The sequence below is a fragment of the Podarcis bocagei genome (genome assembly GCF_964188305.1).
Source record: "Podarcis bocagei genome assembly, chromosome: 1".
Taxonomy (NCBI): domain Eukaryota; kingdom Metazoa; phylum Chordata; class Lepidosauria; order Squamata; family Lacertidae; genus Podarcis; species Podarcis bocagei.
In genome coordinates, this window is record NC_138125.1 from 1,872,901 (window position 1) to 1,892,910 (window position 20,010).

General features: G+C 48.5%; 2 protein-coding genes across 3 annotated transcripts in view; one reads left to right on the forward strand and one right to left on the reverse strand.

Moving 5' to 3' along the window:
• Nucleotides 1-168: 168 nt before the first annotated feature.
• FKBP3 (FKBP prolyl isomerase 3) lies at nucleotides 169-13,556 on the reverse strand. Of its 2 annotated transcripts, XM_081196514.1 has the most exons (7): nucleotides 13,390-13,553; nucleotides 10,329-10,430; nucleotides 8,931-9,038; nucleotides 6,174-6,309; nucleotides 2,951-3,018; nucleotides 1,436-1,533; nucleotides 169-378 (listed from the first exon to the last, which is right to left on the reverse strand). In XM_081196514.1, the coding sequence occupies exons 1-7, from the start codon at nucleotides 13,489-13,491 to the stop codon at nucleotides 324-326; spliced, it is 669 nt and encodes a 222-aa protein (XP_081052640.1). In that variant the 5' UTR covers nucleotides 13,492-13,553; the 3' UTR covers nucleotides 169-323. The 2 variants fall into 2 exon arrangements, with proteins under 2 accessions (XP_081052640.1, XP_081052641.1); XM_081196515.1 differs by lacking the exon at nucleotides 2,951-3,018 and having other exon boundaries at nucleotides 13,390-13,556.
• A 4,919-nt stretch (nucleotides 13,557-18,475) lies between these two features.
• The window catches only part of FANCM (FA complementation group M), a 59,608-nt gene continuing 58,073 nt past the window's right edge, over nucleotides 18,476-20,010 (forward strand). The window contains exon 1 of the mRNA XM_081195438.1: nucleotides 18,476-18,923. Within this exon, the coding sequence (XP_081051564.1) occupies nucleotides 18,491-18,923 (433 nt within the window). The 5' untranslated portion in view covers nucleotides 18,476-18,490. The remainder of the gene's footprint in view (nucleotides 18,924-20,010) is intronic.

Sequence of the window (20,010 nt, forward strand, 5' to 3'; positions counted from 1 at the left end):
TGAATAGCCTCTAACTATAGGGGCCGCCTCAAAACATGTGAAAGGAGGACCTCTTCAAATGTTATGACAACTGCACCATTTGAATGTGCACTACCTTTCATAGGTGTGCCAAAGTAAAAAAAATACGACAGCCACAGATGGCCAATGACAGTCAGAGCCATGTATATAATAAACCAGTCTTTAGTTAAAGTGATGCTGTACACAGCAACTGGAATAAAAGCTTTTACCCCCCCCCCACCCTTGCTGTGTGAGAAACAAGGCCACAAACACCTTTCCTGGACTTCCGAGAGCATCTTCACAGTTTTCAAAGATGGAGCAACCCATCATTCAATATCCACCAGTTCCACTTCAAAGAAAAGTTTTGCATTTGGTGGAATTCTAAAGTATGCAAGTTAAGGAATTTGTTCTACGGTAGAAGTTACACTTGCAGAGTGGCAGTTCTGAAGAGAGTCGGAACGCAAAGTTCATAGGAATAGGGGAGGGAGGAGCAAAATGTAGTAAGCATTTGCCAGTTGTTTGTTGTTGTTACATATCCTATAATTAGCTGATGAAGACCTGCTATATAACACCCCCCCCCCCAAGTTCCTCAAGTACATGATCTGTCTGAGAGAGAGTTGGCATCACCATCCCTTTAAATATTCAGTCAATGGAGAACACATAAGTACTTAAAACTAGATCGAGTTTGACTCTGTTCCAGAAGAACTTTGGTTACAATTCCCAGCCACAGGACACGCCACACGGGCTGGGCTGCAGCAAGCATTGTCACGTGAAAGGGGAAGTGCAATGCTCTCGCCTCCCTCAGGGCCTGCCTCTTCATCTTGGCACTGCCGCCATGCCCAGGTTTAGGGGCCACATTCTATTTGGCAGCACATCGGGATTCAGTTGACCAGCTTAGTGTCAGAGCTGTGCTTTGCCCTTGTGGAAAGCGTGCTGGCGATGCCTGCCGTGCCGCAGGCATCTCTGCCCATTTGCATCCCATGCTCCCCAAAAATTATGGAAGTGGGGGGCTACTAGCCATGATGGCTGTGCTCTCCCTCCACAGTTGGAGCAGCAGTGCTGGAGGCCACATCAGGAGAGAAGCCTCTTGTACTCAAATCCCGCTTGCAGGTTTCCCATTGGGGCATCTCTATATATTGTATTTTAAAATGGGGTTTCAGAGTTTTTAGGGGTTTTTGAATGTCTTCTGTAGAGTTTTCAATTTCATTGTTCTGTATGGGACAATGACAATAAAGATATATCGTATCGTAACAGGCTGCTGGACTAGATGGGCCATTGGCCTGATCCAGCAGGCTCTGATGTTCTTACCTGCACTTGCCCCATGCTTAGACCTAGGGAATTCCTCACCAGCACCTGGCATTCTGAGCCAGAGAATTTTGCACACCCACATTTTCCATCAGATTAGTAGGCTGCTCAGCGGCACACTTTGCAAGGATACTTGGCATCTGGCTGCCCTTTCTTCCCATAAGCCCATTCCGGTTCGATTTCCAGGTGAGCCTTCTCCCCTTTGCTCATGGTCAGCAGAGCTTCGTCCCACTGGGAAAAAACAAAACAAATCTACCTGAGAAACAGGCTGGAAGGAATGTTTTTGACCTGGGCTATTAGAAGATAAGCTGAAACAATAAGGGTGAGTGGAGCAAGTTCCCTCTGCTGGGTAAGTTAACGAACTCAGCAGGCTAAGACCTTTGTGTTTTGAGGAGGACTAGAGAGCCAGCCTTTTTAGGTTAAATGTTTTACAAGATGTCTGTCTTATTGAAAATCTGGTTCAGATGAATTACTGCAAAATCATGTTTAATGAATGCATTCTAGTGCTTTTAAGATTATCAGAAAGGTAGAGACAGACTGATGCAGGATATGTAAAAAAAGATAAAGGACCCCTGGATGGTTAAGTCCAGTCAAAAGCGACTATGGGGTTGCGGTGCTCATCTCGCTTTCAGGCCTATTTATCTACTTGTGCCAGTGTGCTTTTGAACTGCTAGGTTGGCAGGAGCTGGGACAGAGCAAAGGGAGCTCACTCCCATCGTGGGGATTCGAACCGCCGACCTTCCTATCAGCAAGCCCAAGAGGCTCAGTGGTTTAGACCACAGCACCACAGCTGTATACGAAGAAGTGATGTCCATCCCACAAGTTTCTGCAGAAGAAGCCACCACTGTCCCTACTGTTTTAGCCTCCTGCAAAACGGCAATTGGAAGGAAACAACCCCTTTTCCTGCCTCTCTCTTCCTTAGGGGCTCATTAATACTGCTTCTGTATTGTGCCAAAAGCATGACTGATATGACGGAAGCCATTTCTCCTCCTCCCTCCTCTTAGATAAAGGAATCAGTTTCCTATTCCCTGGGACCTTTTCAGGAGGCTGTAGCAAAAGGTTGCACTTTCTGCAGAAGATCACCCAAGGGCACGTCTCCTCCCTCTGCACACACCATGGGAGTCAGGGAAGGGACATCACAAGTTGCAGGAGGTCTCGCTAGTAAGGCAAGCCACAACTGGTTGGCCACTGCACTTGTGAGATGTGATGACAAGTAGCCCAGGGAGTGCGGACAGGTAACAAAGGACACATAGAAACAGCCAAATGGTGAAATAAATAAATCCTGGCAATCCTTAAAACGGCATATACACTTAGGTATCTTAATGCCAATCATCCTAACTTGCGCTCAGGTAAAACATTTAACACCCCCACCTCCTCCCTCCATCTTGGTGGGCAGCATAATCTGTTTCAATGGGCTCTGATGCAAAGACCACTGAGCACGGGAAAGGAAAATGAATTTTGTCAGATGTGCTATGGAGGAAGGTTGACAGACAACATGCATCAGCTTCTCTTCTGGGAGGATTCCAGCAAATAGCCTGGCAGCTGCCTGGCAATAGGAGCTCCTCCCTGACGGATGGGCACAGGAGGTGGGAGACCCAAAGACATCCTAGCTGCACCCACCCACCCACCCTTCCGCCAGCACACTCACGCCTCGTATCACTTTTCCAACGCCGACTTTGAAGCTCAGTGGTTTTGCAGCTTTCTTTTTCTTTGAACCTGAAACGACACCAACATTCTGGAGCTCTTATCCCTCTCCCAGCTGGCTTCTCGCTCTACACCAGCCTCCCCCCACTTGGTGCGCTCCAGATGTTCTGGACTACAACTCCCCAGCCGGAAAGTACCGCTGGTGGTCAAGGGTGATGAGAAAGTTTGCCTTCTGCCCAAAGGTCTCAAGGCAACTTAGATACAAAACAAATATTTAAAACATGCAGCAATAATACCAAAAGGTGGTCCTACTGAGCAAGAGTGATGTTTTGGGAGTCCAAAACATCTGGAGGGCACTACTTTGGGAAAGGATTCCTGAGGAGTCACCCACATTCCAGGTCACGCAAATTCACTAGGTAACTAGGGGGCAAGACTAGCCTGGTCACAAGCAGGCAGCCATTCCAGCTAAGGAATGGAGCTGTTTTGATAGTTGCTTAATGGCTACAAAACTCCCACCACTCTGTCAGGAAAGGGGTTTCTCAGTCAAAGCCCAGTTTGCTAAATATTTAGTGTATAAAAGGAGCATGGAAGACTGAGAAACACTGTGATTTCCATCCCACTCTCCTTGGGAAGCCTGGTGGTGAAACCTCACGAGGGTCATCTCTGGCGCAAGGTGCACTGGAAGGCAAGCGACATGTGAAACAGCTTCCGTCTACTATATTTCAGGGCATTTTGCACTGAACAAAGACCCCCTAAATTGTGCTTGAGAAAGAGACATTTGCACCATAGGAGCCAACTCCAGGGGGCCGTGGGTGCTTGGGCACCCACAATAATACAACTGTGGGGGCGGGGCACCCACAAAGTCATTGAGAAAAGCCAGCACTACCTCTGAGGGAGAAGCAGTTCAGCCAGCTAGCGAGGCACCCTTTTCCGGGCAGGGGGGTGGGAGGCTTAGACATGGAAAACGTTGCCTCACTTGCTGTGGAGAGGAGGAGGAAGAGGAGCCACAGGCGCTGGGTGTGTGACATCGCAAATCCACGTTGAGGGCAAGAGGGGACCCCTGATCTGCCCAAACACCCAGGTCTTTGGGGACAGTACATTTCTAGGCCAGAGGCCAAGCAGACATGCAGAGGTGGCAACAGGGGCCCACAAGAAACTCCTGCCTTATACAGAGTTGGACCACTGGACCATCTAGGTCTGAATTGTCTTCTAAAGGGAGAGGCAGAAGCAGTTCTCCAGGACGTCAGGAAGAAGTTCTGACTGTGCCCATGAGTGGTGGGTGTGGGGGTGTTCATATTTGTACGAACTGTTAGGATATAGTTCCGTTCCACCTTAAAAGGATCAGGCATGACTGTTGTGTTTCACATGCCTGTTTACTCCCAGCACAGTCTGCTGGGAACTTCCGTTTATATACAGTGGTGCCTCGCAAGACAAAATTAATTCGTTCCGCAATTCTCTTCGTCTTGCGAGTTTTTCGTCTTGCGATGCACGGTTTCCCATAGGAATGCATTGAAAATCAATTAATGCGTTCCTAGGGAAACCGCCTTCAGACCAGGTCCGGGGACAGTCTGTCCCCGGACCTCTTCTGAAGGCTGGGGGGGGGGACAAGGGCTTTTCTTCCCACCCCCAGCATTTTAAAAAACCCCGGGACGGCATTTTAAAATCGCCCTGGGACAGCGGAGGACTTCTCCGCTGTCCGGGGCGATTTAAAAGCCCCTGGGAAGGCAGGCAGGGGGGACAAAGACTTTTGCCCCCCGCCAGCCTTCAGAAGAGGTCCTGGACCTCTTCTGAAGGCGGGCGGGGGGCGAAAGTCTTTGCTCCCCCCCGCCTGCCTTCAAAAGCCCTCCGGGACAGGCAGGCAGGGGGGAGCAAAGACTTTCGCCCCCCACCCGCCTTCAGAAGGTATTCCCTCCCCACCGCCCGGCTTCGGAGCACTGTTCCGAAGCCGGGCGGCGGGGGCAGGTGTTCCCGCCCCACCACCCGGCTTCGGAGCATCGTTCCGAAGCCCGGCGGCGGCGGGAGGAGGCGTTCCCGCCCCACCGCCCGGCTTCGGAGGAGGTCCGAGGACAGTGGGGAAGACGCGCTGCGCTTCCCCGCTGTCCCGGATATTTCCCTATGGGCTGTCGTCTTGTGAAGCAAGCCCATAGGGAAATTCGTCTTGCGAAGCGCCTCCAAAACGGAAAACCCTTTCGTCTAGCGGGTTTTCCATCTTGCGAGGCGTTCGTCTTGCGAGGTACCACTGTATTGCTTTTGCTTTTCGCTGCTTTGCTGGAGACGAAGGGAAGCAGACATGTTTTCCTTTGTTCCTGAACTATGCTGAATAAAATGCCTGTAAATACTGCTTACACATGTCTCTGTCTGCCTCTTCTGCTGCAAAGATTTATTCACTCTGCTGATAGAGCATGCACGGGTCTCTAAACGTATTTGAGGCTCGTGTCGCTGATTGATGCTGTTCCAATGGAGACCGGTGATCGTCCGGCTGCCGGACGGTGGCTGCAGCCAGCTGGGGGCCTGCCAATTGCCCCTGACCCCCGGCAGCATCCAAACACGTACATGTGTCAACCCAGACACACTGAATACATCACATCGGCTACAATACTGTAAGTGGAACACTGCTCACGGAATGGGACTCTGCTTCCTTCTCTCCACTGCAGCTCCTGGGAGAGCTGATGGTGAAGGGACCCTCTAGAAGCACATGGAACGTGACAGCATGTGGGCTGTAGATTGGGGGTGCAGGAGTCGGAAGAAATCACAGAAATCTCTTTTTCATTCAGAGACTCAAATCCATTCAGATCCAACCCATTTGTCAGAATGCAAAATTTGATTCTCCAGTGCTAAACACACCATGCCCTCGAGAATCTATGGGGAATGCAAACTGGAATCCCCAGACGGGAAGGAAAAAAAAATGCAAACTGCAGCCCAGAAGCAGAGGGCGTGGCCTTGTGCAAGACCCGTTCACTTCACAGGCAACACATCTGCTGCATCATGTTCCCAGGAGATGCTCTGTAGGTGCACAAGGCCACCACCTGGCTGAAGCTAGATATGTCTGGGTCTAGTGACTGGGAACCCCAAGTAGAAGCTACCTTGGGTTCCGTAGCAGAAGACAGGTGGGGTATAAATGAGAGAAAATGAAGCTGTGCCTTCAGTCACAGCTACTCTGGTCTTTAAAGCCCCCAGCTTCCCCATCTCTGTGAAGAAGAGAAAGGCCACCTTTTCTGAACACTTACTTGTCTGAATGTTACTATCGAAGACGGTTCCATCTTGCAGCTTCCCTGTATACCAACAGTGAACGACATCGCCCTTTTTGGGAAAGTTGATTTTATCCCCCTTCTTCAGTACTGACTTTGTATATTTTGGGGGGCCCTGAAATGGGAAGAGGGAAGAAACAAGGGTCATGCTCCCGCTCTCGCTGTTCCAAAAGGTACAGAAGTTGACCAAAGCATTGCAGAAAAGACAATGAAGAAATGGCTTCAGAGGGCAGAAAGGAAAGACAGCCAACCATTAGCTCTGCTATTTAACATTAAAGCTTCAATATGACTGAACACAATGCTCCACACAGCTAGTAGATGAGATCACAAAATGATGTGCAGCATGACCTATGCTGGACAACAGGGTGAAGGCTGCAATACTACACAAAGTTCCCTGGGAGTAAGCCCTATGAAATACAATGGGACTTATTTCTGTGAGGATGTGCGGCAGACTGCGAAGTAAGTCACTTAAGACTCTGTGGCTATGTTCAGGGAGGATCTTAAATTCTGAGCTCTTAGAATACGTGCTGAAGTCTGCCTGATTTAAGGTCGCCTGTCCAGAAAATGCTGCAACAGATCTGATAAAAGGTGTTGAAGGGAATCAACCCAAGGAAGGCCACAGGGCCAGATGGGGTAGCTGGAAGGGTATTGAGAGACTGTGCAGATCAACTAGCAGGAGTTTTCACTGGGATCTTAAATCGATCCCTAGCCCAGGCTATTGTTCCATCCTGCCTAAAGTCCTCTACTATTGTTCCAATAGCAAAAAAATCTAACCCGGAAGATCTGAATGACTTTCGTCCAGTAGCACTCACACCTATGATCATGAAGTGCTTTGAAAAGCTGGTACGAAATTATGTCATTGCCTGCCTACCAGAGGGACTGGACACATTCCAATTTGCTTATAAAACGAAAAGATCGACAGAGGACGCTGTGGCGATTGCCCTCCATGCCGTTCTTGCACATTTGGAGCAGCGGGGGGGTTATGCCAGACTGCTTTTTTTAGATTACAGCTCGGCATTTAATACCATTCTACCACAACGTCTGATGTCTAAACTGGAAGATCTGGGGCTTCCGTTATCACTTTGTGGGTGGATATTGGACTTTTTGTCAGACCGCCCCCAGAGGGTTCGGTTGGGCCCTTATACCTCTAGTATGCAGTTGCAGATAGGTAGCCGTGTTGGTCTGCCATAGTCAAAATAAAAAAATTCCTTCCAGTAGCACCTTAAAGACCAACTAAGTTAGTTCTTGGTATGAGCTTTCGTGTGCATGCACACTTCTTCAGATACACTGTATCTTCAGTGTATCTGAAGAAGTGTGCATGCACACGAAAGCTCATACCAAGAACTAACTTAGTTGGTCTTTAAGGTGCTACTGGAAGGATTTTTTTTATTTTGACCTCTAGTATGCTTAAGACTAACACAGGAACACCACAGGGATGCGTACTCAGTCCGCTCCTTTATATTCTCTACACGTACGATTGTGTCGCTGCTCACCCTAGTAATAGGGTTGTCAAATTTGCAGATGACACAACCGTGATTGGGCTCATCTCTGAAAGGGAGGGTGAAACGGACTATAGAGATGAGGTGGAGCGGCTGACAGAGTGGTGCAGAGCTAACAACTTGCTCATAAATACAAGGAAGACAAAGGAGCTTGTGGTGGACTTCAGGAGACAGAAGAGCAACGTCCAGCCACTTTTGATTGATGGGGTCTGTGTGGAGAGGGTAACAACGTTCAGATTTTTGGGCATTGAATTACAAGAGGATCTGTCCTGGAGTGTCAACACAAGAAGAAGGCGCAGCAGAGACTGTACTTTTTGAGAATTCTAAGGAAAAACCATCTTCCGCAGAAACTGCTGCTTGCCTTCTATCACTGTGCCATTGAGAGCGTGCTCACTTATGGCTTATGTGTGTGGTACGGAAGCTGTACTACCCGGGACAGGATGGGGTTGTGCAGAGTTGTTAAGGCAGCAGAGAGCATTGTTGGCTGCCCACTCTCCACCTTAGAGCAGATTTATGCCACAAGGTGCCATAGGAAGGCACTGGACATAGTAAAAGATCCATCGCATCCTGGTCACTGTCTCTTCGAGCTCCTGCCGTCGGGACGGAGATACAGGACGATGAAGACAAGAACGAGCCGTCTTAAGAACAGCTTCTTCTCCAGAGCGATCTCGGCCCTGAATGGGAAGCCCGGACTTTGAAAGTCATCTAATCTTCCTTGCTGTATTATACTGTATTGTTTTAATTAGTGTTTTTATAGTTGTTTTGATTTTGTGTGGAGTGCCCTACCTGGGTGGATGGAGCAGCCAAGTAATTTCGTTGTCCCCGAGAGGGGGCAATGACAATAAAGATATTATTATTATTATTATTATTATTATTATTATTATTATTATTATTATTATTATTATTATTATTATTCTCCAAGGGAAGAGAGTTCCCTGGAGGAAATTGCAAATGGAACCGACAGCTGGTTCCAATCCAGACATTCAAACCCTTTGTGAGGGCGTGAACTGGGACTTCCAGGCACACAGCTGCACTTTCTGGAGAGAAGTTCCCACGATTACAGCTCTGCATTTTCTCGGTGAGTAAGATCCTGAAATTCTGAAGCGGCTCTTCTATGTCCAGAAGAGGTGCACCCCTCCTCCTGCCCATTTTGCCTGCTCCCTTACATTCCTGCAAGGGCTGCCTCTTCCCACCAGCCAGAGTCTGCAAATCCTACCTGATTGTTCTCCTCACCTACCTCATCCACAGCTTCCTCAGGCTTCGTCTCCTTGGGCTTCTCCTCATCAATCTTGACATTCTTCACTTGCTCTGCTACATGCTCTGGACTCTCAGTACCCTTAAATCTCTAGAAAGAAAACGTGTGACATCCGTGAAGAAATTCCTGTCCCAGAGGCATCTGGTTGGCCACTGTGAGAACAGGATGCCATTGGCCTGATCCAGCAGACTCTTCTTACATACTCATTGTAAAGGAAATACAATCCATATCATTTCGTATACCTTATAAAGGAAGGAAGCCGAGTCACACAGGCCGCACTGAGCGTTAATTTACAGGGAAAAGACTTATGGAAAATGCCACAAACCAAAGATCCTAAAACACTGACTACCAAGCCAACAAGCAGACTGCACAAATGAGCACGGAAACGCTGATGGCTGAGCTTCCTGGAGAGCTCCACCTATACTGGGCCTTCATAGTCATTTGGTTAACTATATTGATCCACAGCAAATAATGACCAGGTTTTTAGAGAACTTAAGAAGGAGCTTGTATGGCAAAGGACATATTATCTCCCTCTCCCCACCACTATCAATGGCTACTGAAAATGGGTTTGTGTCATTGTTGCTGTTGTTTAGTCGTTTAGTCATGTCCGCCGCTTCGTGACCCCCTGGACCAGAGCACGCCAGGCCCTCCTGTCTTCCACTGCCTCCCAGAGTTTGGTCAAACTCATGCTGGTAGCTTCGAGAACACTATCCAACCATCTCGTCCTCTGTCGTCCCCTTCTCCTTGTGCCCTCCATCTTTCCCAACATCAGGGTCTTTTCCAGGGAGTCTTCTCTTCTCATGAGGTGGTCAAAGTCTTGGAGCCTCAGTTTCAGGATCTGTCCTTCCAGTGAGCACTCAGGGCTGATTTCCTTCAGAATGGAGAGGTTTGATCTTCTTGCAGTCCATGGGACTCTCAAGAGTCTCCTCCAGCACCATAATTCAAAAGCATCCATTCTTTGGCGATCAGTCTTCTTTATGGTCCAGCTCTCACTTCCATACATCACTACTGGGGAAACCATAGCTTTAACTATACGGACCTTTGTTGCCAAGGTGATGTCTCTGCTTTTTAAGATGCTGTCTAAGTTTGTTATTTTAAATAGCACTTGTGTAATATCGGGAGCCTCATACTGCCCACTCTGAATGGCAGCAGTTCTCCAGGACTGAAGGCAGAGGTCTCTCCTAGCCCTGCAAGGTGCAGGAGAAAAGCAAAGCATTTGTTCTGTCCCCAAGGCAACTGTTTCTTAATTTTGATTTTGTTAATTGTTGTAAGCTGCCCTAGAACCAGCTAGTGAAGGGCTGGTAATAAATTTGATTATTATGAACATTAGTCACAAAGATTCTAGTAATAAGATCTGCTCAGACAAGGCAGGGTACCTACCTTGGTTTCAAAGAGCTCGTTATATGCCGTGATCAGCTGCTCCTTACTGGCGGTCTTGGCCACATTTTTTATCTGTCCTAGTAGTTTGTGCTCTGACAGGAACTAAAAGCAAAAGCAAGAGCGTTAGTTCAATACTGGGAAAGAAAGGAATCACGTCGCTCTCCTGCCATGCAATTGGGATTATGGGAAGTGCATTTTACAGAGTGGAATACTGTGGTACCTCGGGTTACATACGCTTCAGGTTACAGAGTCTGCTAACCCAGAAATATTACCTCGGCTTAAGAACTTTGCTTCAGGATGAGAACAGAAATTGTGCTCCGGCGGTGCGGCAGCAGCGGGAGGCCCCATTAGCTAAAGTGGTGTCTCAGGTTAAGAACAGTTTCAGGTTAAGAACGGACCTCCGGAATGAATTAAGTACGTAACCAGAGGTACCACTGTATTCTGCTTGAACCAGACCACATCCAATGAATGAAATCAACTGAAGCCTCTTCTTCCAACCAAGCTCAAAAATCTCACGTGGGCATTCACAGGTAACACCTTGTGGCCACACACTGGGGGTGAACTATAAACCCTGAACACAACCCAGTGGCGTTCCAATTTTAGTATATGTGCTGTTCATGTATACAACAACAGCGGGAAGAATTCTTCTAGCCAAAAAATGGAAACAAGAAGTACCAAGGAAAGAAGAGTGGCAGATGAAAATGATGAACTTTGCGGAACTGGCAAAGCTGATGGGGAAAATCCAAAACCAGCCTGATCAAGTATTCCAAATGGACTGGAGTAAATTTGTACGATATTTAAGAGTATTATAAGCAATTAACAACACTAACAGGGTTGTCTGAAGACTTGTAATGAGAAATTTTATATTTATATAAATTTTGAGATATTTTGCAATGTGTGTAATTATAACTGGAAAATGTACAAAATGCTATAATATGAAGGTTAATAAAGAAATCCATGAGGGGGGGAGGAAAGTCGACAGGCTCTAAAGAGTCAAAGAGGTAAAGTGGATAATAATGATGTGAATATATGTTATTAAATGGAAAATTAATAAAAAATATAATAATAAAAAAGGAAAGAGAGCCAGGGCTGCCCTTGTGATCCCCCTCCCACCCAGCTGCAGGAATCAGCAGCTGTCACCCAACCCAGAGGGATCCCCCTGCAAGGGTGACCTCAGTCGCAGTCCTCAGCCCCAGACTGCTTTGGATCAAGAGTATGCCTCGCAAGACGGAAAACTCGCTAGACGAAAGAGTTTTCCGTTTTGGAGGTGCTTCGCAAAACAAATCTCCTATGGGCTTGCTTCGCAAGACGAAAATGTCTTGCGAGTTCCTACGGGGTTTTTTCCCTCCCCCCCCTTTTTCTAAGCCGCTTATCTGCTACAACCTTGGCATTATCAGCACCATGCTCCAACCAACTGAGCTATCCAGGTTCACTAAGCCGCTAAAAGCCTCTAAAAGCCTCTAATAGCGCTAATCCGCTAATCCTTCAATGGACTTGCTTCGCAAGACGAAAAAACCGCTAGACGAAGAGAATCACAGAACGGATTCTTTTCGTCTTGCAAGGCACCACTGTATTTTTTGCAAGTTCTATAGGTACAAAAGGGACACAGATGGCGCTGTGGGTTAAATAGGTACCACTCCAGCAGGAAGGTACCGTATTTTTTGCACCATAACACTCACTTTTTTCCTCCTAGAAAGTAAGGGGAAATGTCTGTGCGTGTTATGGAGGAAATGCCTACGGGTGGCATGCCTACAGATTTTCCTCCTCTAAAAACTACGTGCGTGTTATGGTCGGGTGCGTGTTATAGAGCGAAAAATACGGTAAATGGCGTTTCCGTGTGCTGCTCTGGTTTGCCAGAAGCGGCTTAGTCATGCTGGCCACAGTCAAGCTCCCTCGGCCAATAAAGCGAGATGAGCGCCGCAACCCCAGAGTCAGTCACGACTGGACCTAGTGGTCAGGGGTCCCTTTACACCTATAGGTGCAAAAGAAGGTCCTGCAATTAAACGAAACCCCAAAGTTGCTTCTCCTTCGACATTTATTGACGCCCTGCCTTTACCCCTGTCGGTGACTCAAGGTGGCTTACAGATGAAAGCAAAGGCGACAGATCCATGCACATAAGGAAGCTGCTTTGCCCAGTCAGACCCACAACCAGCTCACTGATGTCTACTCTGACCGGCAGCAGCAGCCCGCAAGGGTTTCGGGCAGGAACCTTCCCAGCCCTTCTGTCTGCAAAGTGGGGGCTCATAACTGGTTGCCAAAACTCTTTGGGGGGAGGCGGACTTGGTCCCTTCATTTCTTTTTGGGGGTGATCTTTATTTTACAATTATAAAAGGAGGGGAGCTTTGAATGCCCCACAAAGACGAAAGAAGAGGGGCAGGCGAAAATGCTGGCAAAGCTGACGGGAAAAATCTGAAACCAGCACAATCAAGTATTCCAAAAAGACTGGAGTAAATTTATACAATATTTGAAAGATCATTGCAAGCAATTAACAACGCTAGTAGGGTTGACTGAAGACTTCTAATGAGATTTTTTTTAACCTTTCTATATTTATTTGAATTTTTAGTAATGAGTTATATTAGAATTGGAAAACCTATAAAATGCTGTGATATAAGGTGAGCTTTGAAAGCCAGGAGGTGGGAGGGAAGGAAGGCGACAGGCTCTGAGGAGCCAAGGGAGGAAAGTGGATCATAATAATGATGCGAATATATATGTTTAAATGGAAAATTAATACAAATTATTTGAGTGCCCCACAATGAGCAAGAGCCACTGGGCGGTGGGAGGCAGGAGCTGGGCTGGCCAAGGGGGCTCCACTGCAGGGGGTTGGGCTGGATGACCTTCGGGGAACCCCGTCCACCCTTGCGATTCAGCTCCGAAGGAAAAGGGGAGGCGGGAGGCGCTGGCGGGACACGCGCGTTCAGACGTTCTCCCCGCACGCGTGTCGGCCCCGCCCGCTCCTCGCGTGTCTCCCGCCCTAGTCCAGAGAGAGAGCGGCTGCGGCGGCCCCTCCGCCCGACACGCGTGTCTCCGCGACCGTGTGAAGGGAGGCCGAGCGGGCGCCCACCTTGTGCGCCGCCTGCTCCTGCAGGAAGCGGACGATCTCCTTCTTGGGCAGGGCGTCTCCGCGGAGCTCCTCGGGGCTCCAGGGCCGCGCGGGGGCCGCCATGGCCTCGCCTCCTCACACCAGCCAGCGCTCCCTCACGACGCCGGGACTACATTTCCCAGCGCGCCCGCGGGAGCCTCACGCCGCCGCTTCGCCCGCTCGGCATGCTGGGAAATGTAGTCCGCGCGGGGTGAGCGGAGACCGGCCGGCCAATGGCGGAGCTTCTTAAGGGGCCCCCCGGTGCATGCTGGGTAGGGCTCACGGCGGCAGCTGCTGCTGCTGTTAGTGCCGCTCGGCTCTCTCTGCAGAGGTCCATAGATATATAATAGATAGAGGAGGCTGCGAGGGAGAGTGACGGGATGCGTCAAAAGGAAAATGAATAAGCTTTCTATCCATGTAACGTTTTTATGGGTAGCTGTGCATTGTTATGATATTTGGTTTAAGTTGTCCGTTGCTCCTTCAGTTTTTTGTAAACTGCTTAAGTGATATTTTAAATGGCATGGAAATTTTATATATATAATTGGCCCATGTGGACAATTAATAATGCACAATCAGTAACTGATATTTGTTTTTAAAAATTTCAACAGTTTTTAACTGAATTATCGAGTTTTTACAAATCATCACAGAATTTTGTTTCCCACTTGGGTACCGAAAGGTGCAGCTAACCAGTGAAATAAAAAAATCTAAGGTCTTATATATATAATAAATGTTCATAAATGTACCAAGCAAACACATACATAAATATATAAACCACATGTCTGAAGCAGCACAGGAAAACAGCCCTGGAACCATTTTGACTCCCAAACTGACCAAATGATTTTTTTTGCAAGGTCAAGGAAAATGGAAAAACCTCCCCATTGTCTTTTCCTTCACAAATCATGTCTTAAGGGTATGTCTGTGTATGAATAGGGTGAGCCTGTGACCTGGCTCAGGAACTAAGTATTTATCATTACAAAAGACTGGCCAGGATCCCCAGGGTATCCAATCAAGTAAGCATTAACCGATAACCTGCCAGACAGCAGATAAACAATGACAGGAGATAAACAAGGCACTCAGATTTCTGCTGTAGACCGCCCTTTCTGTGATGTGCGTAGGTATGATGTTTCTGGGGGTGGTCTTGGACTCCAGGGCACGCAATTTAAAATTTCTATATAAGGGCGGGCACACCTTTGTTCTGGGTCCTCCTCCTTTCCTGTGTGTGAGGGGAGCACCCTGTTGCAACAGTTCAATAAAGATCAGCCTTACTAGCCGCTTTGCTTCTCAATATTCTCTGGCTGGCCTCTGTTATTTTCTCCGACCGATGGAGAACCTGCAAAGGACTCTATAAGGGCTCTTGTGTCCCCCATAAGGGAATAAGGGCAGATTTACGTTTATTACACGAGCAACCTGGAAAGCTAGTTATTTAAAAGGTATGACCCTCTCTCTTGGTCAGGGGAGATCTTTCATATCTATCCAACATAACTAAAGGACAATTAGTCCTGCAGTCAAGAAAGCAGACGTGGAAATTCCTGCTCAGTCCACAACTGCCACAACTCCTTTCTTCAAGGGCAGACAGACAGGCTGTCATACTCTCTCCTTTGGTATGCATGGTGGGAAGAGCATGAACTAGTTATTCTGAAGTATCTGAAGAAGTGTGCATGCACACGGAAGCTTATACCAAGAACAAACTTAGTTGGTCTCTAAGGCAGTGTTTCCCAAACGTTTTTGGGCAACGGCACACCTGTTTACCGAAAAAAAATCTCGCGGCACACCACCATTAAAGCCCCGCCCCGTGACGTCAGCGCGCAGCGTCACGCCGGGAGGGACGCACAAAAGTGAAAGTTTTTTCCCTCCCCCTTGCCGGGGTGGGAGGAGGCAGCAGAGCGAGGGACTGAGGGACGGCGGCAGCTGAGGCGGCGGCGGCTGTTGTGGTGGTGGCGGCGATAGCGGGCGGAGGAGGGGGCGGCGGCGGGGCTTGAGGAGCCGTCGCCGGGAGTTGCTGCTGCTGCTATTGCTGCTGCTGCCCGGACATGCCGGCCTCCTCCTCCTCCGCTGTCTTGCGCTCCTCCCTTTTGCGCGCGCTGCCCCGCCGCTAGGCACCACCACCGCGGAGCCGCCCCCGGCTCGACGCGGATCCTCGCCGCCGCCGCCTCTCGCCGCCCGACTCGCCCGCCTCCCTCCCACGGCACACCAGCCGATGTCTCACGGCACAGTAGTGTGCCGCGGAACACCGGTTGGGAAACACTGCTCTAAGGTGCTACTGGACAATTTCTTATATACGGTATATATATATATGCAGGTTTTGGTGTCTTCGGGTGTCTTCCCGTGTAAGAGTTGGGGTGTCTAGGCGACGTTTCGACGAGGTCTCACTCGTCATCTTCAGGCTGGTGCTTTCGGCTTCTTGTTACTGGAACAGAGCTCGACGAGTGAGACGAGTGAGACCTCGTCGAAACGTCGCCTAGACACCCCAACTCTTACACGGGAAGACACCCGAAGACACCAAAACCTGCATTCCTGTACCCGTGAAAATCTACGAAAGCATATATATATATATGCAGGTTTTGGTGTTTTCGGGTATCTTCCCGTGTAAGAGTTGGGGTGTCTAGGCGACGTTTCGACGAGGTCTCACTCGTCATCTTCAGGCTGGTGCTTTCGGCTTCTTGTTACTGGGAACTTCCTCTCTGCCCAGTAACAAGAAGCCGAAAGCACCAGCCTGAAGATGACGAGTGAGACCTCGTCGAAACGTCGCCTAGACACCCCAACTCTTACACGGGAAGATACCCGAAAACACCAAAACCTGCATTCCTGTACCCGTGAAAATCTACGAAAGCATATATATATATATATATATATATATATATATATATATATAGTTCTTTGTTCTTTGTATAAGAGCAGCTTTGTCTCATCATCAGAGTCTCCAGGAGGAATGTAAGAGGAGGGAAAGGAAGTGGGGAGTTCCAGTGCCAGGGAAAGGATCATATTATCAAGCCTAAAGGGGGAGCCAAGTAAAATATCTTGAATAATAAAAAGGAAAGCCTGGTGCTGTCATTGTTTTGGTTTGGCAAGAAACTTTGCAAGATCAGAGGTCCCACAACATAACCCAAGAGGATTCTTTTTCTCTCCCTCCAGCTTCTCCAGCAAAAGAGAAAACTAGCAGCCTTGTGGCATTTGCGAGAGATGTAATGCATATCTGAAATAACTGTACAGCGAAGGGTCAGCACTAGAATGCTTTTTACTACTCTGGTGGGAGTGCTGTTACTGTTACCCATTTCAATAAATTTCAGAGGAGTTGCTGTTATCACCTGTCAAAGCAAAACTAAATGAAACAGGGATACAAAGTCCCCTTGAAGTATCTATTTACCTACCCACATCCTGCTACAGTATTTTTATAATTTAAATTTATATACCGTCATTTATCTGAGGATCACAGGATGGTTTACACTATAATATATTTTTATATATTTGCATGCCACTGTGTCATAAAAAAAATACAGCAGAGTGGCTTACACCGATGAAAGCAAAACCATGCCTCCACTGTCCTCTTTTCGGTGGCTGCCAAGTACATAGAATCAAAGAACTGGTGGAGATGGAAGGGACCCAAGGGCCATCTAGTCCAGCCCCATGCACTTCTGGGATTTCAGCCCTTGGTCACCCATCCAATTTGAAACCATGCTGGTCCCTGCTTATCTGGCAAGACAAAAACAAAACAAAATAGCATAGGATAAAACATAAATTACTGATAGATAGTAAGGAAAGAGGGGGATTTGCCTTGCCAGACTTGGTTTATTTGGAAATTTGTTTTTGTGTGTGTGTTTTATCTGGTATGTGCAATTTTTGTCGTGTTGGAAAATCAATAAAAAGCAATTTTTAAAAAAGAATAACTATTACAGATTTTTTTAAAAAGAAGAGAGTGAAAGTTCATATGATTTTTACTTTGTTTCAGCCTACTCTCTTGCCGCTTCAAACTCCCGTACGTTTCAACTTACGGCTGTCCATTACCTTACTGGTATCACTTTATCTTTCTTGCAAACCGCTTCGAGGCTTTTATTTCTTCATGGAAAATATGTCTATTAATAAATATGTTTATCAGAAACCAAATGGAGCCACTGGCATTAGTTCAGAAGCTCCGATTGCTTCAGAAAATTATTGATACGCTGATATCTCATAAAATATCAGCATACAGCAATGTAAGAACAATTAGAAACAGTACTAAACCATCATTAAAATGACTGGATATCCAAGAATTTTTTCAGCAACTGCACAGGCGTAAAAAGGAACTCAGGAGATTCTGGCTTTGAGGCTTTTGACGCGGCAAACTTCATTGAAATCAAACTGGGTCGGGAAACGGCCAGACTAATTGGGACAAAAAGGACTGATAATCCCGGGACGGGGGGGGGGGACGCTGGAAGAAGATTGGATTGTTTTTATTCTCTTTTTTTATCGTCAGAAATGTTTTTATGAAAGTTGCAAAAATGTTGAAATGAAATTACTAGGCTCTTGTAAGAATGTTTAAAGAATTAGGTAAAAAGGTAATGGTTATGAGAAGCTGGTATAAATAAGATTTAAATTTTAAGTTTTAAGGTTTAATATAAGATAAGATGAAAATAGAGCAAGGTAATGTATTGACAGAATATTATGAATTATGGAAAGGATTTGCTGTGACAATAATCAATCAAGATACAAGAGATGGGAGGAGGAGGAGGTCATGGAAAGAAGGTAAAGAAAGTGGAGAATTTGAAAATGATGGTTTTATTTTTTTATTTCTGTTTTTGTCTTTTTTTCTGTAATTTTGTCTTGTTCTTTTCTTTGTGATTTTAAAGATTCTTTTTTCAATAAATATCATTAAAAAAACTGGGTCGGGAAACGGACGGCGTCACGATGCGCTCGGCGCATGCGCTCCCGGGCTCCCCTTCACCACGTGAGCCTCTGGGGAAACCATCTGGCCAATCAGAGCGCGCAGCCGACCGGGGCGGTGATGGCGCGGCTTTTTGAGGGCGGCCGAGCGGCCGTTTCAAGATGGCGGCTGCTCCGCCCGCCGCTGCCTGAGGGGAGCTGTTCGTGAGGGGAAGGCGGCGGCGGCATGAGGGGCCGCGGCCGGGGCGACCGGCAAGCGACGCTCTTCCAGGTGTGGGGGACGCCGCCGGCCGCGGCGCCCGAAGAAGCAGCAGCCGAGGAGGCGCCGCCTCCGCCCCCGGGGCCTCCGTCCTCTGGGGCGGGCTTCGCGGGCGGCGCGGCGGGCTCGGTGTGGCTGTTCCCGGCGGGCTCGGGCGTGGAGGAGCGCGGCTACCAGGCCCGGGCGGCGCGGGCGGCGCTCTTCCAGAACACGCTGCTGTGCCTGCCCACCGGGCTGGGCAAGACCCTGGTGGCGGCCGTGGTGCTGGGCAACTTCTACCGCTGGTTCCCCGGAGGGAAGGCGCTCTTCCTGGCGCCCACCAAGCCCCTGGTCGCCCAGCAGAGGGACGCCTGCGCCGCCCTCATGGCCATCCCCGCCCGCCACATGGCCGCCCTCACCGGTGAGACAGAGGGGACACGGGGGGGGGGGCAGCGACTCAAGGGGACACCGGGAATGACTATCGTTAGTTATTATAAAGAGGCGGGCGGGGGGGGGAGCCCAAGGATGGTCCTCTTCATGGGGCCCGGGAATTACTATTATTGTCATTGGTATTATTACTGTTATTATTATTATTATGGGTGTCTGGAGGCGGTTGGAGGATGGATGGCGGCTAACAGATTGAGGTTGAATCCTGACAAGACAGAAGTACTGTTTTGGGGGGACAGAAGTACTGTTTTGGGGAGTGCTCTGATGGTGTTTCCTGCTTGGCAGGGGGTTGGACTCGATGGCCCTTGTGGTCTCTTCCAACTCTATGATTCTATGATTCTAGGAGGCGGGCAGGTGTGGAGGATTCCCTGGTCCTGAATGGGGTAACTATGCCCCTGAAGGATCAGGTACGCAGCCTGGGAGTCACTTTGGACTCACAGCTGTCCATGGAGGCACAGGTCAAATCTGTGTCCAGGGCAGCTGTCTATCAGCTCCATCTGGTGCACAGGATGAGACCCTACCTGCCCACGGACTGTCTCGCCAGAGTGGTGCATGCTCTGGTTATCTCCCGCTTGGACTACTGCAATGCACTCCACGTGGGGCTACCTTTGAAGGTGACCCAGAAACTACAACTAATCCAGAATGCAGCAGCTAGACTGGTGACTGGGGGCGGCCGCCGGGACCATATAACACCGGTCTTGAAAGACCTACACTGGCTCCCAGGATGTTTCCGAGCACAATTCAAAGTGTTGGTGCTGACCTTTAAAGCCCTAAACGGCCTCAGTCCAGTATACCTGAAGGAGCGTCTCCACCCCCATTGTTCTAGCCGGACACTGAGGTCCAGTGCCGAGGGTCTTCTGGCGGCTCCCTCCCTGCGAGAAGTGAGGTTACAGGGAACCAGGCAGAGGGCCTTCTCGGTGGTGGTGCCCACCCTGTGAAACGCCTTCCCTTCACATATCAAGGAGATAAAGAACTACAGTGGTACCTCGAAAGACGAATGCCTCGCAAGACGAAATGTCTTGCGAGTTCTTGCAAGTTTGTTTCCTTTTTCCTAAAGCCGC